The sequence below is a fragment of the Calidris pugnax genome, unplaced genomic scaffold (assembly GCF_001431845.1).
Source record: "Calidris pugnax isolate Ruff unplaced genomic scaffold, ASM143184v1 scaffold28, whole genome shotgun sequence".
Lineage (NCBI taxonomy): Eukaryota > Metazoa > Chordata > Aves > Charadriiformes > Scolopacidae > Calidris > Calidris pugnax.
In genome coordinates this window covers 8,747,890-8,762,060 of record NW_015090842.1, presented here as the reverse complement: position 1 = coordinate 8,762,060, position 14,171 = coordinate 8,747,890, and the positions used below count along the sequence as shown (strand labels likewise).

General features: G+C 44.8%; 1 protein-coding gene across 1 annotated transcript in view; it reads left to right on the top strand.

The window, feature by feature from the left end:
* The window catches only part of ZCCHC14 (zinc finger, CCHC domain containing 14), a 55,297-nt gene extending 42,986 nt beyond the window's left edge, over window positions 1-12,311 (top strand). The window contains 8 exon segments of the mRNA XM_014942494.1: window positions 72-126; window positions 1,544-1,817; window positions 3,171-3,262; window positions 4,892-5,019; window positions 5,422-5,562; window positions 5,648-6,580; window positions 6,583-7,032; window positions 8,041-12,311. Of these exon segments, the coding sequence (XP_014797980.1) occupies window positions 72-126; window positions 1,544-1,817; window positions 3,171-3,262; window positions 4,892-5,019; window positions 5,422-5,562; window positions 5,648-6,580; window positions 6,583-7,032; window positions 8,041-8,096 (2,129 nt within the window). The 3' untranslated portion in view covers window positions 8,097-12,311.
* The last annotated feature ends 1,860 nt before the right edge of the window (window positions 12,312-14,171 follow it).

Here is a 14,171-nt window from a genome sequence, read left to right as displayed (position 1 = left end):
TTTTTAATTTTTTTTACTGATGTGCACTTCAGAAACTAATGCCATTTGTAACTTCTGTTCCCTGTTTTTAGATCCTGGCAACCCTTCCCTTTATAAAGTGGGAACTACGCTGGGAACATCTGGAAGGTGAAATACTTCTTTTGTTTATGCTTGTTCTGATTAGTTGTAAAAACCCATGACGTAGGTAATTATCTGGCTCCCCTTGGGGATTTACTTGAGTCTACACTTTCATATTCATCTGGAGAAGATTTTAAGAAATTCTAGCCTTGGTGTGTGATCTGCCCAGATCAAAACAGACAGATGGTAAGGATATCGGTGTAAGGTACTAGCATTCATAGTGTTGCCATTTGTTCACTCTTTAAATGCTTTAAAAAATGACATTTTATAATAATAACTGCAAGAGCTCAGTATGGGTAATTGCTTGAAGAAAAGTTTTGCAGTGAGTTGATCTCATAGACAACAAAAGTTGAGTAACAGACAGTTTGCAAGGCAAACTATAACAGGACATAATTACTGGAAATAGAAGATAGAATTCAACTTCAGCTTCAAAAGTAAAGGATATAAAATGTAACAACCATTGGACCAAACTCTCTGCGATTGTCACAGAATCTCTGGGCGGTTACGAAATCAGTGGTGGCTCTCTTGGCCTAAGAAATGTGTATGTTCAGGGAAGAATTTAGGGGAACCTATTTGCAGTGTTCCTGCTGGTTGTAAAACCACTGAACACCCGTTCTAAGCAGCGTTTTTCAAATTGTTTAAAGCTGTAACTACTAATTGGCATCAACACTTCAGCAGTGATGGATGATTTCTCTGTGATCTGCTGCTTAATGCCCGAGTAAAAATGGTCTCAATCACATACTTAAAAGGAATAATGATCATCCCAATTGTAGGCCCAGATCTGGTCACCCCCATCCTTTGTGGGCAAAGGGAGACCAGAGCATCATGAAAGGGTTTTTCTCTCTGCAGCATATTTGAATGTTCCCTTATAAAGCAGGGGTTTCCTTTCAGAGGGAGGAAGGAAACTTCTTCTAAGGGAGGTACAAGTCAGCCCAGGGAAAAGCAGGAAAGAAATTCTCTTGCCTTTTGTTAGGATTTAACAAATGCAGAATTCATTCTTTTAAGAGGTGATTTTCATTTTCTCCAACAAAAAACAGAACCCTCCAAGGAGCCAATATTGTGGGTTATTTTGCCACTTCCACATAAAAAAAAAATAATAAAATCCACAGGATTATGTTTGGGCTTCTTTTTAATAATGCAAAGCTGAACCACACCCATTCTCCCTAAACCTTTTTCTAATCACAGAGGTAGTAGAACATATATTATGTGTGATTATAGAAGGAAAATTCAGCTTAAGCTGAAGATAAAGCTTACTATTTGCCCCCAACTGCACTGTTTTTAGTGTGCTGTTGAACACATAGGTACAAATCAGTGTAGGTTTTACCAGAAATCCTGGAAGTGGTGGTTATATATATGGCTGTAGTAGGTGAACTCTGGGTGATACAGATTCAGTGTGATAAATCACATAATCTTACTGTTTTTGCAGGCCTATCTGTGGAGTGGCTGGCATCCAGGCTTCTCAGAACCACGTTCAGCACTCGGCTGCTGCCCCCGTTGCACTACCCCACTGCTCCCACGCCGGAGGCACGGGCTCGTCGCTGGCCTATCGCACCCCGATGGACACCTCTTCTTCACCCATGTTAATGTCTTCCAGTCCACAGACCCCTCAGACACAGGAGCAAAACGGGATCTTAGACTGGCTCAGGAAACTGCGGTTGCACAAATACTATCCTGTCTTCAAACAGCTCACCATGGAGAAGGTAGGGCAGTAAATTAAGGAAAGGGAGCCAGATTTTAAATTATCCTTATATTCTCTAGCGCAGAGAGAGAGGCTGCAAACATCTGCCTTTAGAATTGCAGAAGTTCTTGGCAAATGCTGTGAAGGTTTGCACTCTCTTAAAGCAGTAAGGTTTTGATGAAAACCTTCTTTCTATTTTCGAGCTGTGCTGTGTCTGGGGCCTGGGCTGTTCAACAGCTGCCAGAAACCTTCACCAAATGCCTGGAGATCCAACTTGTACAACGTTGCAAGAACTCTGCTGGCTCCCTGCATCTCTTTCATGTGCAATAGAGAACAAAAATTTGTTGGTTTTTTAAATTTCTGCTTCTAGATTTTTTTTTTTTCTCCCAAAATATTTGGTTATCCTTATTTGAAAAAAATAGATTCACAGAGATTTCTGACAAGAACATTAGTGTTTGCACGTACCTGCAAGTGAATGTCAAGGTTTTTGTTTTCTGCAGAAGTTCTTATGGAAAAGCAATCGCTTACGTGTGTGCATAGTAGGAGTCACAAATAGTACCTACGTGTACTGGATTTTATCTAAATAGGATACTTCTATAGAATTTACTCAGCTCCATCTGTAAAATCATGTCCTCTTACTGTCTTCTAGCCTTGAACGCCCTCCAGTGGACTAAGTGCTTAGGTTGAGCCAGGTCTAAACTGGGATGGTTTTGTGCTGGTTATAGTATTTTTGTATGTATTTAATTAGAATCTGTTACCCGAGTCTTCTGATTTGATTTTCTTCATTACGTGAGGGGAAAATGCATAGTGGGGTTTTTTGAATGAAGTAGCATATTCTAGTGTGTTCTGTTCATATTCTAGTGTGTTTTAAAAAAGCATGTATTTGCCAGTATACTTTGCTGGCTTTAATTTTCATCACATTATATTACAAATTTATATATTTCATTTTCATATTCCATGTCCATATTTTATTCTACAATTTGGAGTACATTTTCCAACTAAACTGATGAGATGAATGCGCATTGATTTCTGTGTTAAATGACACAACTAGGAAAACTAGAGAGATTTTTTAAGACAAACATATCCTTAAATTCATTTATAACAGAAAGTTCTATTTTAGTATGTACACGAATTCATCTTTATTGTTAATAGTTAATATAAGCACACACCTAATTAAATTTAATCTACAAATGTTCTTTCTTTCATGCCAGTCCCCTACACTTTTATTATGTATTGATTCTATAATGTAAAACTGGAGTAGAAAGTTTCTTTCAATTAACATCTGTTAAAAAAATAGCTCTAAAGTTGTTTTTCAGAAATACAAATAAGAATGTTTTAGGGTATAAAAACTAAGTACACAATTTTTCTTTACAAGTTTCTGAGTCTTACTGAGGAAGATCTGAATAAGTTTGAATCCCTCACCATGGGAGCCAAGAAGAAGCTCAAGACCCAGCTCGAGTTGGAGAAGTAAGTGATGGGAAAAAACCTCTTTTTAAGGTCATAAGATATTTAATGCAAGTTTTACAGTGGTCTTTGCTTTCCAGACCATAAAGCTACCAGGATTCCCACCTGTAAATATGGGTAATGCTTATCTCCCTTTCTCTGCCCTTGTGTTGGTTACTGTGAAACACTGGTGAAAGCAGGGCTGACTAGATAATATTTAGCACTTAGAGGTTTACTGTTGCCTGGTCGGGGTTGTGGTGAGGACAACCAAGTGTGAAGAATTTGTGAAGTCCCTTTTACAAGGATATGTCAACCCAGCTATAACATAACTGCCTGTCTTCTGTCTTCACCTGTCACATTGACAGCTCTTCTAAGGAAGGGGACATTTTTTAAATAATTTACAAAATATACATACTGTCACTAAGGTGTTTTTTTTTAAAAAAAAACTTATATAAAAGGGATTGTAAAGCAGATGTGCAAAGCCCATCCAGATTTTGGGCTTACCACCCACCTGAGATCCATGGGGTAGGAGGGAATAAGGCAAGCGAGTCGCTGGGCTGTGGGGTTTGTGGTTTTAAATAATTTACAAAATATACATACTGTCACTAAGGTGTTTTTTTAAAAAACTTATATAAAAGGGATTGTAAAGCAGATGTGCAAAGCCCATCCAGATTTTGGGCTTACCACCCACCTGAGATCCATGGGGTAGGAGGGAATCAGGCAAGCGAGTCGCTGGGCTGTAGTTTGTGAGCTCCGGTGCTGCACACAGAAAGTCAGGACTCCAGCAGGGCTTTTTCTTCGTAAGGCCTGACAATTTTTTGGGCTTCCAGCCAGCGCAGATGGAGCACAGCTACTTTGAGAGCCCCTTGGGTGTCCCACGGTCACCCAAGACAGCTGTGGCTGCAGCAGCTGCTCGGGCTCCTGCTGACTGCCGGGACTGTGGTGCGGGTTGCCAGATGACACCCATGGAGGATCTGGGCTTCTGACTTTGTATGGGGACAAGGCACTGAAAGTCAGGGCTGGTGCAGGTAACCCTGGTCTCAGGAAACTCACAGCTTTGGGTGGTGAAGGAGATTTAAAGGAGGACAGTGCTCTGTGTAATATGAATAGCCCTTTGGGGAAACTGACGCAACAGATTGTCCTGTTTTTTATATCTCCACTTAGATGGAAATGTTTACTCTGCAGCTACTGCAGTTACTTAAAAAGCAATTAAAAAATCCAGATCCATGCCCATTTATCAAAGCTCCTTGATGGTATTTTTCATCAGTCTCAGTTTTTCTAGAGGGTGTTTGCAAAAGGAAAGCTTTGGACTGCATTTGGCTTCTCTTTGGTTGTGGTGGGCACGGCTGGGTTTGGGACACACTTACGTAACATGTGGTGGAATTTAGTCACCATTTGGTGATGTTTTACCTTGTACAAATAAGAGCGTTATTGTTGTAATCAGATGGCAAATAGTCCAAATGTAACTGCTGGCAAGAAGCTGTGGTCAAGATTGATGTCATTTCAGAATGTTTCCATTTGAAATTAGCACAACATTTTAGTGGATTATTTCCTGGGCTTTGTCTGCTTTAGTTTCATTCAGAAATTGATTCGTCTGTTGTTGTGCTTCAGCCCGTTCTTGTTTCTTCATCACCTTTTTCCATCACCCTGTAGAGAAAAATCGGAGAAACGGTGCCTAAACCCCACAACACCTTCTTCAGTTACCAGCAGTGGTGTGGCCAGGGTTCCTCCTACGACGCATGTGGGACCCATCCAGAGCATCCGTGGCAACCATGCTGCAGGTGAGAGAGAGGAGCAGAGGACCCTGCTGTGCTCCCAGGGCTGAATATGTCCTGGCACAAGAGTGAGCTCATTCTTTTACTGCTTTTTCACCAACCTGGCATAAGTTTTATCTTCCAAAATGCCATCGGCTTAATAGGGAGCAATCAAAAAATCCAATTTTTCTCTATACAGAGTGTAATAAAAAGTAGTTTCCTCTTGATGGCTCCCATGGGAATGGCTAACTGCACTAGTCAGTGACTAGTTACGCCTCCAAACTCCTGCTTCTTTGCCAATGTGTATCTCTGTACAGCTTGAGCCATCACTGAGAGGTGGTGTGGTCAAACAGTTGTAATTATGTCCTGTCAAGTAGGTGTTACCGCTCTTTTGCGTTCCCTGGTTGCTCACACCCCCTTTACCTGCAGAGCTGCGAGTGGACGTGGATCAGCCAGCCCACCCACTGCCCCGGGAGGGCAGCTCTTCCGAGTACTCCAGCTCTTCTTCCAGCCCCATGGGGATCCAGACGAGGGAGGAGAGCTCCGACAGCGCCGAGGAGAACGAGAGACGTAAGCAGAAATGCCCGAGAAGGGTGTCCATATTCCCAGCTTTGTCTGGTGAAGCGTTTGTATTTATAGGTTCTTCTCTCCCTAGGTTTGGAGATTCACTTGGACGGCTCAGAGAAGGAGAAGCCGGTGATGTTACTCAATCATTTCACTTCGAGCTCCGCCAGACCCACGGCTCAGGTCTTACCAGTGCAGAACGACGCGGGCTCCAATCCGTCCAGCCACCACGCGCTGCCAATGCAAATGATGTCAGCGGCCTCCACTCACATCACCCCCATTCGGATGCTAAATTCAGTGCATAAATCAGACCGTGGCAATGCAGACATGAAGCTACTTTCATCGTCTATGCATTCGCTTTTATCTTTAGAAGAAAGAAATAAAGTTTCTCCTGGACCTAGGGGCAGCATAAAAATGGAAAAGAGCTTTGGAAATACCGTGGTGGATGTAATGTCTGCGTCTTCTCCCCACCAGTCCTTGCAAGTGCTGTCGGGGGCTGCTGAGAACAGCTCACCCACATCTACCATCAACTTTGGTCCTCGAACCAAAGTCGTACACGCCTCGACTCTGGACAGAGTGATTAAAACAGCTCAGCAGCCGGGATTAATAGTAGAAACGAGCACTGCTGCCACCGTAACATCCAGCACAGTCTTCCACGTGGCTCGTCCACCCATCAAACTCCTGGTGTCTTCGTCTCTTCCTACTGATTCTGCCATCGCCGGACAGACTTCCTGCTCCAGTAATATGCAAATAACGGTGTCCCCTGCAATAATAAACCCCCGGACTGCTCTGTACACAGCCAACACCAAAGTTGCCTTTTCCGCAATGAGCAGCGTGCCGGTGGCGCCCATGCAAGGCAGCTTCTGCGCCAACAGCAACGCCGCCTCCTCCAGCAGCCACCCCTCCACCTCCTTTGCCACCATGGCCAACCTGCCCAGCTGCCCCGCGCCCAGCTCCAGCCCCACGCTCTCCTCCGTTGCCGACAACAACTTCTACAGCAGCAGCAGCAGCAGCAGCAGCCGCAGCCGCCGGGGTGCATGGTGTGCAGCTCCTGCGGCTGCAGTGGGAACTGCGGTTCCAGCGGCATGACCGTCAGCTACGCTAACTATTTCCAGCACCCCTTTTCAGGACCTTCCATGTTTACTTTCCCCTTCCTGCCCTTCAACCCTCTCTGCAGCAACGGCTACATCAACACGCAGCAGTACAACAGCAGCACCACCTTCCCCGTGGTCCACACCGCCTACAACAGCGGCATCGCTCCCGACTCCGTCATGACCGGGCAGTCCACCTTTGCGGTCCCTCCGATGCAGAACTTTATGGCGGGGACGGCGGGGGTGTATCAGGCACAGGGGATGATGGGAAACGGCAACGGGGCCGCTCACAAAAAAAATGGGAATCTCTCCTGCTACAACTGCGGGGCCAGTGGTCACAGAGCTCAGGACTGCAAACAGCCTCCCATGGATTTCAATCGACAAGGTGAGGGCGGGCGGAGGGACGGATGGGGGACGTGGGACACGTAGAGTGTTGCCCTTAGCCCGGGGAAATGGCCACGGACCTGAGACCTGCAGACTCTGATGGCCATCACGTAGCTTTTTCTTTCCAACCTCCTTAAAAAAAATCTTATTCTTGAAAGCTGGCAGGTTTGAGCTATAATTAACAGAAGATGAAACTTACTTTTGTGCCCCAACGTGAGGATGGGGCCCTAGTGGTCCTGGGTCAGACCTGGGTGCTCTGAGGGTCTTTGCTGGTTTCTGGGGAGGAGAGAAGGCCAGCCCCCAGTCTGCTGCGGGGGGGAGAGAGGGAGGGAGCTTCAGCGGACAGATCCCAGAGGAATTATTGCTGCTTATACCTTGTTATCCAGCTCATATTTGGGGATAACTGCAAGTTCCCCTGGAAGTTTACAAACTGAACATCTCTGTTCCCCCTTTCCCTTCCTCCCCAAAATAGTAAGAACTACTGTTCAAATGCTCTTGAAGGTCCCACGTTTGCTGCTGAACTTATTTTGACATGGTCACAGCATGGGCCTCTCCAGCAGAAAGCTGAAATCCTTAAATCCAGGCAGGAAAAAACAGAAAGAAACATTATGTTACCAAGAACACCTTCTAGTGTCATTATTTTTTCATTTTGATTGACATATTGCATTGAGATAATTTGCATGTGGTGTGGGCTTAAAAAGTTTTTGACCGAAGCAAACAGCACCAAGGTCTTATATTTTCTAGTGTGTCTTGTCTATAGTGTGTGTCTGTGTATGTTTCTATACAGTGCAGACAAGGTCTCAAGTGTTTGGCCACTAGAAATTAACAAGTGACTGGTTTTGAGGCAGAGATTTACAGCAGTGTTAAAATGTTAACTAATTAGTGGAGTTTCTGTGGCTAATATTTTGATAGTGGTCAATGGGGAAGAAGTGACACTGTCTCTTTGGTCTTAATGTAATGGGCATGAAAAGGTTGATGATGTTTAATTCCTCTGTTTCCTCTCCTCCAGGTACGTTTAGGCTGAAATATGCTCCTCCTTCTGAAAGTCTGGACTCCACAGACTGATATTTTATCATCCGGCAAGAAAAATACTGTAAGCCATGGAGATATAAGGAGATCGAACTACAAAACTGAGACGTCCAGTTGCTGTTAAGCTTAATGTATTTTTTAATCCAAAGGTGCTTTACTTTATTAGACTAGGTAGAAAATCTAGCTTAGGGGTGCATCAAACCCATTTTTGATTGCCAAATTCAAGCTTGGATCTTGTTGTTGGAACTTCTGACCACGTGTCGTAGGACCGATGCGTCCTGGATGGATGGATGGTGGGGCTGGCCAGCTGCAGTTTCTGTCCCAAATACAACCACCAACCTTTTTTTTTTTTTTTTTTTTTTTTGGCTGGAGAATGTTGCCATAACGTGGACTTTTCTAAGGTGAAATGTCTGACTCCAGGGCAGCTACGTTGTGAAGTGGAAGCTGGAGGCTGAAGGTAGGAGTGGCCGTTTGCCAGAAGGACTTTGGCACCCCTGGGCTAGGTAAAATGTTCTACTTTTTTTCAAAAGTGATCAGGCACTAATCTCTGGGATTTTTAAAGGATTGCACTACAGAAGAATGTAGAACTCTTCGAGCTTTCTGCACTTTGAGCAGACAGTGTCACTCTGAGACCAGTGCAAGAGGCAAGGAAGTTCCAACTTTTACAAATTGGCACCAGCAGGATAAAAGTGACTTCACCACACAAATCTTAACGTCAGTCTCTCCATTCCCTTCCAAAAGAACACACGGCAGTTTTGGTTCCTTCTGGAAAACCAACTTGTGCTTCATTGTCTCACTTATTACTAGACAGTGCTGGGTTCCCAGCAGTGGAATACACTTAGTTTCCAAGGGTCCAAGTCCCAGAGACTCCAGAGTCATAAAGGCTTCAAGGATATTTTCCTGTAATACACAAAACAACCTTTACGTCCTGTTACTGTATATAGGTCTCTTTCACAGAAACCTTATTATTCTGCTTTTGTAAATGAATTTTAAACCATCCTTAAAAAAAAAAAAAAAAAAAAAAGAGAGAGAGAGAGAACTCTGGCAGCAGAGTTTGTAAGCTTTTGCTTTACTTTATATAAAAAAAAAACCCCGACCTTTTGACTCCTACCCCAAGGCTTTTGCTACAGGATTCAGAAGTGGTAGAAGTCAAACATGTAAAAGGTAGTAAACTTCATTATTATCAAGACTTTGAAGGATTTCTTGTCAGCCTCCTTCGTTGCAATAGATTGTAGATGACTAGCTTTGGTGTTAACTACTTAGCGTACATAATTTGTGGGTGACAAATCTAAATTAGGACTCGAGAGGAAGCCAAACAAATCTTGAACTGCTAATTTGAAACAGTTTGGTCCTGTCTGGTTGAAAGAAGATACTAATCCTCATGGCTCACCCGAGGAATTTGACGGCATTAAATGGGTGAGGCCTTTCTCTTCAAAACGTCTGACAGAGACATATTTGCATATTGTAATTTGGAAGACACCTTTAAAGTCTGAAGCCTTGTTTACACTTGGGAGGTATTTCTTACACCAATTTAAACCACACCAGGATGAGCAGGACGTGTAGAGGCGCAGCTGAGTCTCGCTGGGGGAGTGAGGGCGGTGGTACCCCAGGAGGAGGTTTGGAAGCGGTGCAGAGCTGCCCCGAGGAGATGGGCCTTGGCCATGGAATGTCCAAGGAGGGGGAAACGTGGTAGCTCAACAAGTCAAGACCTCCCTGGACCACGGTCATAGGAAAGAAATGCTCTGTGCCACCATTCAGGTGGTGGGTGGTCAACAGGAGAACGGAGCATCGCCGGGGAGGCAGGGTGACACGAGGTGACCAGACACCCCGCTGGCTCCAGGGAGCGATCTGCAGCTCAAAAAGCTAAATTTGCCTAACATTTGGGTTTTTTTAAAACTAAAAAAAAAAAGATTAATTTTTATTCCTATGCAATGAAAAAAAAAAAACAACCAACCCATCCTGATTTGTGTATTCTCAGCCCGGCTGCCGCCCCCGCAGCATCGCACACAGGGCTCTGCCTGTGTGTGAGAGGAGGTTACCCCTGTTCCGACCAAGACCGACAACACTAAAGTGATGAAAACTGACAATGCAATTTACTTTGCCTTAATGAGCTCGAGACAATGGTAGGAACAGTCTGTCATACTGTATTACGCCGAAGGAAACGCGCAGTTTTCAGTGACGATGTTTACGATTTCACAGCTTGGAGGGTCTCTCCAGTGGCCTGGAACATGTGCTGAAAGCCAAACCTTAACCTTTTTTGTTCTTGTTTCTTTTTTTTTTTTCACTTTTTTAAAACAAGATTTTAAAACTGAATTGTATTTAAATAAACTGTATTTCGACACACCTGCAAGTGTTCAAAACCCTCTCAAAATAGCAAAAATCAACAGCAAAAAAAAAAAGAATAATTTCTGTAGGGGTTGTGTTTTGTTTTACTGCCCAAGGTTGGGCACAGTCTCGTCTGATATTCATCACGGGAGTCGAAACCGTAAGAAAAGGACTGTAAAACCGAACTTGTGTCCAGCAAACTGTTCCATTCCTTTCTCCAGAGCTTGCTTTGGGATTGTTTCCTTTGTGTAAAGTTAAGGCTGATGTTTCTTCGAGTGGCTTCTGTGTGCTTTTAAGGTAACGTTTTTAAATGGTGAAGTCTGGTTTTAAGAGTTAAGTCTGAATTTGGCGAGTTTTGAGCCCCATAAAGCACCCTGAGTGTAACAGGGAAGTGGTTGCTGAGCCGGCAGCGATGGCAGAGCCCTCCCTGAGCCCGGGCCAGTCGTGGCTCCAGATCTGCTCCTCAACGCTCTCCGCTGCGCACCCAGAGCCACCAAAGCTGGTAAGTCCCAACAGAGCACTTTAGTTCCATAAAAATAATCCTTACTCTGTTTTTAAAAGGCACAAATCCATCTATCCCCCCACCCCCCCCCCTCAAAAAAAAAAAGGCAGCTTCTTTTAGAATAGTAGCTCCAGCTTCACCGGCTGCAAGAACCAGTTCTTAAAACCTATTTTTATACGTTGAAAGATGGAGATTTCAAAGAATGCTATTTATTCCTAGCTTTGTCCTGAAAGTATAACAAAGAATTAGTTCTCAAAATGGATTTCACTGTGGAATAGAAATGATTTTTTTAAGCCTGAGAGGGAAGGGAATCCCGAGTCGTCCCCCCAGCAGGGACAGGGAGGAGGGAGCGATGAGCCGTCCCTCAGGGGAGCGAGCGACGCGCGGTGCCCTCTCAGAGGGGTCGGCGACGGAAACACTCGAAATAGGATGGAATTTCCAGCAAACTCCTCCTCACCCTGGCAAATCTGCAAATTAAGCATTAAGAAATTCTGCCGGGCTCGACGCTGAGCAGCGGGAGAGCGAAGAGGGAAGCCTCATTTGAGCGAGGTATCGATCAGAGAGTTCCACAATCCTTCTTCCTTCAAATAACACGGCACACTCCACTTTTTGTGAAACTTTTTCACGCCACGGTCATTGCATCTTGGCAAATCAAACGCCAGACTTCTGAAAATAACAGTCTAGCACTAGACCTTTCCCGTTACCCCAAAAAATCCTGTTTCACGCTATTTCTGGCTGACGAGCTTTTCAGGGTGAAGGCACTCAAAAACGACCCACCATCTGTGGCATTCAGCAGAGCCCCCTCCCCGAAATAACAGTGACATCCTCTGAAACCCCCACGCAGGGGTTGGCTGTGTTTGTTCCCTGGAGGCCACGGACGCTGGGAGCTGTGGATGATTCGGGGTGGGCTGGAACAGCTCTGAAATCAGACGGATGTGGGCAATCCTGGGCAGAAATCGGAGCACTCTGGGGAGTCTCGACACCGAGACGTCCCCTGCCTGTCACCATCTCCTGTCACCAACCCTTGGAACTACCCCTTTGCTCTCTTACATTTCTTTCTGACGTGAGCAAGAAAACCGCGTTGGTACCGAAGCAGAAAAGCAGATCCTGCGTGTTTTCAAGTGCAGATTTAACAGCTTCTCTTGGACAGAACTTTCCACTAGGAATGAAGGAAACTCCTGCTCCCATTTGAGCCATTTCTTTTACTTCGGTCAATTCTAGTATTACAAATTGTGCATGTAACTTTATAAATATTTTAAATAGTTTTGTAAATATTTAATATTCAGCTAATTTGATTTTGAATTGTAAATGTCAAGTATTCTGGTATTGGGATTTTTATGTTTTATTATACTTTGTTAAAAGTAAAATTGTACATTTTTAGAATGTTTTTATCTGAGTAAATTTAATGTATGGAAAATAAAGAGTTAAACAGAATCCCTTTGGATTTTTTTTTTTTTTTTTAAATTTAAGGGGCTTCTCCAGCTTGGCAGTTACCGGGGACTTCTTTTGGTAACAGAATCCCTTTGGATTTTTTTTTTTTTTTAAATTTAAGGGGCTTCTCCAGCTTGGCAGTTAACGGGGACTTCTTTTGGGGTTGTTTTGGTTTGTTTTTTTTAATTCCCTTTATTACTTTTGCTGTCTCTCCACTCACAGACACCTGCGGGTGACTCACAGATCTGTGACAGCGCTTCCAACCGCGCTCCTCCCCTTGACTCAGCTCCCGGCTTCAAAAGCAGATTCCAGCTGCCCCCCCCAAAAGCCCCTGCCTGGTTTCCCAGGGAAAGGGGAGGATGCACAGGGAAGATTTGTGCCCTGATCTGCAGGAAGGCCGGTGCCTGGGGTCCTTCCTGAGGAGCAGGAAGAGCCTGAATCCTTGAGGGAGAGGTTGGTGGAGCAGGAACAGAAACAAAACAGGGATGTAGAAACCCATCCGTGTGCCCTGGTCCATCCCCATCTGCAAAGCAGAACCTTTACAGGGCTATTACACCTGAAATTCCTCCTCCTGGAAGGTGGTAGCTCCCCCTCCGAGTTGTTCGTGCCTGGGGTCCTTCCTGAGGAGCAGGAAGAGCCTGAATCCTTGAGGGAGAGGTTGGTGGAGCAGGAAGAGAAACAAAACGGGGATATAGAAACCTATCCATGTGCCCTGGTCCATCCCCATCTGCAAAGCAGAACTTTTACAGGGCCATTACACCTGAAATTCCTCCTCCTGGAAGGTGGTAGCTCCCCCTCCGAGTTGTTCGTGACCATCAGCACCAGGGGTTTCAGTACAGGTGTCTACCAGTTGTCAGCAGGACCTGGTTCACCACCTTTTGTGGAACCTCTCTATGCCCTGCAGAGATTTGTCTTAGGGAAACCCATCTAGGAATAACCACACCAGCCATAATTAAGTTGGGATGTAATCCATCCATATCAGCACTGTATTAATTTTAAAAAAGCAACATTTGTACAGGAATATCAGTCAATCACGTCGTAATTACAAGTATGGTTGTCAGTTATGAGTTAAACAATTCCTTCCACGAACAAAAACTAAACATAGAACAAGCTGCGTTTAAAAGTTTACGTCTCGGAGTAAAAACACAAAGAACAATTTAAAAAAAAAAAAAAAAGAGGAAAATGGGAAGTAAGCATTTGTGAACGAGATGCATGCAAAGAGGTGTAGGGAGGTACAAATTGTACACCGTAGTATCGAGCTCGAGTGCCAGGACGCAGTAGTATTGCTTCTTCCCCCCCCTGTTATAGTAAATTAGCTTCCAGTAACAGCTGTAGTTAGTTCACAGACACATAATAATATACAAGAGTAATCTCATCCCGCTACGCTTCACTTGACAACGACTCCAGAGGAAAAAAAGGCAAGTCCTAGGAGACACCTTTCCTCTGCACAGGCCGCCTCCCTGCTCAGGACAGTAGTGATGCTTCCAAACCCCATGCAAGTGGCAGGAGACTTCAGTGATGGAAAAAAAAAACCCAACAACAATAACAACAACAGAAAAAAAAAAAAGCATTTGTTCATCAACTCTCGACAGCAACTCCTGGACGTGATGAGCTGCTTCTAAAAGGGGTTCTCCCTGCCCCCCCCTCGGTGGTGACACGCAGGAGGAGCGAGAGAGGGGTCAGGCAGCACGGGGTGGAAATTCCAGCGGTGTGTCCCAGCCCAGTGGTGGGAATGGGGGTGTTGGCGTTGGCTGGAGGCCCCCAGTGCTCCCACCAGGCACTGCTCCCCTCTCACATTGCACTAGCCCGCTCTGGGCCAGCTGTAGCCATCGGCACAGCCCCCCCCCCCCCCC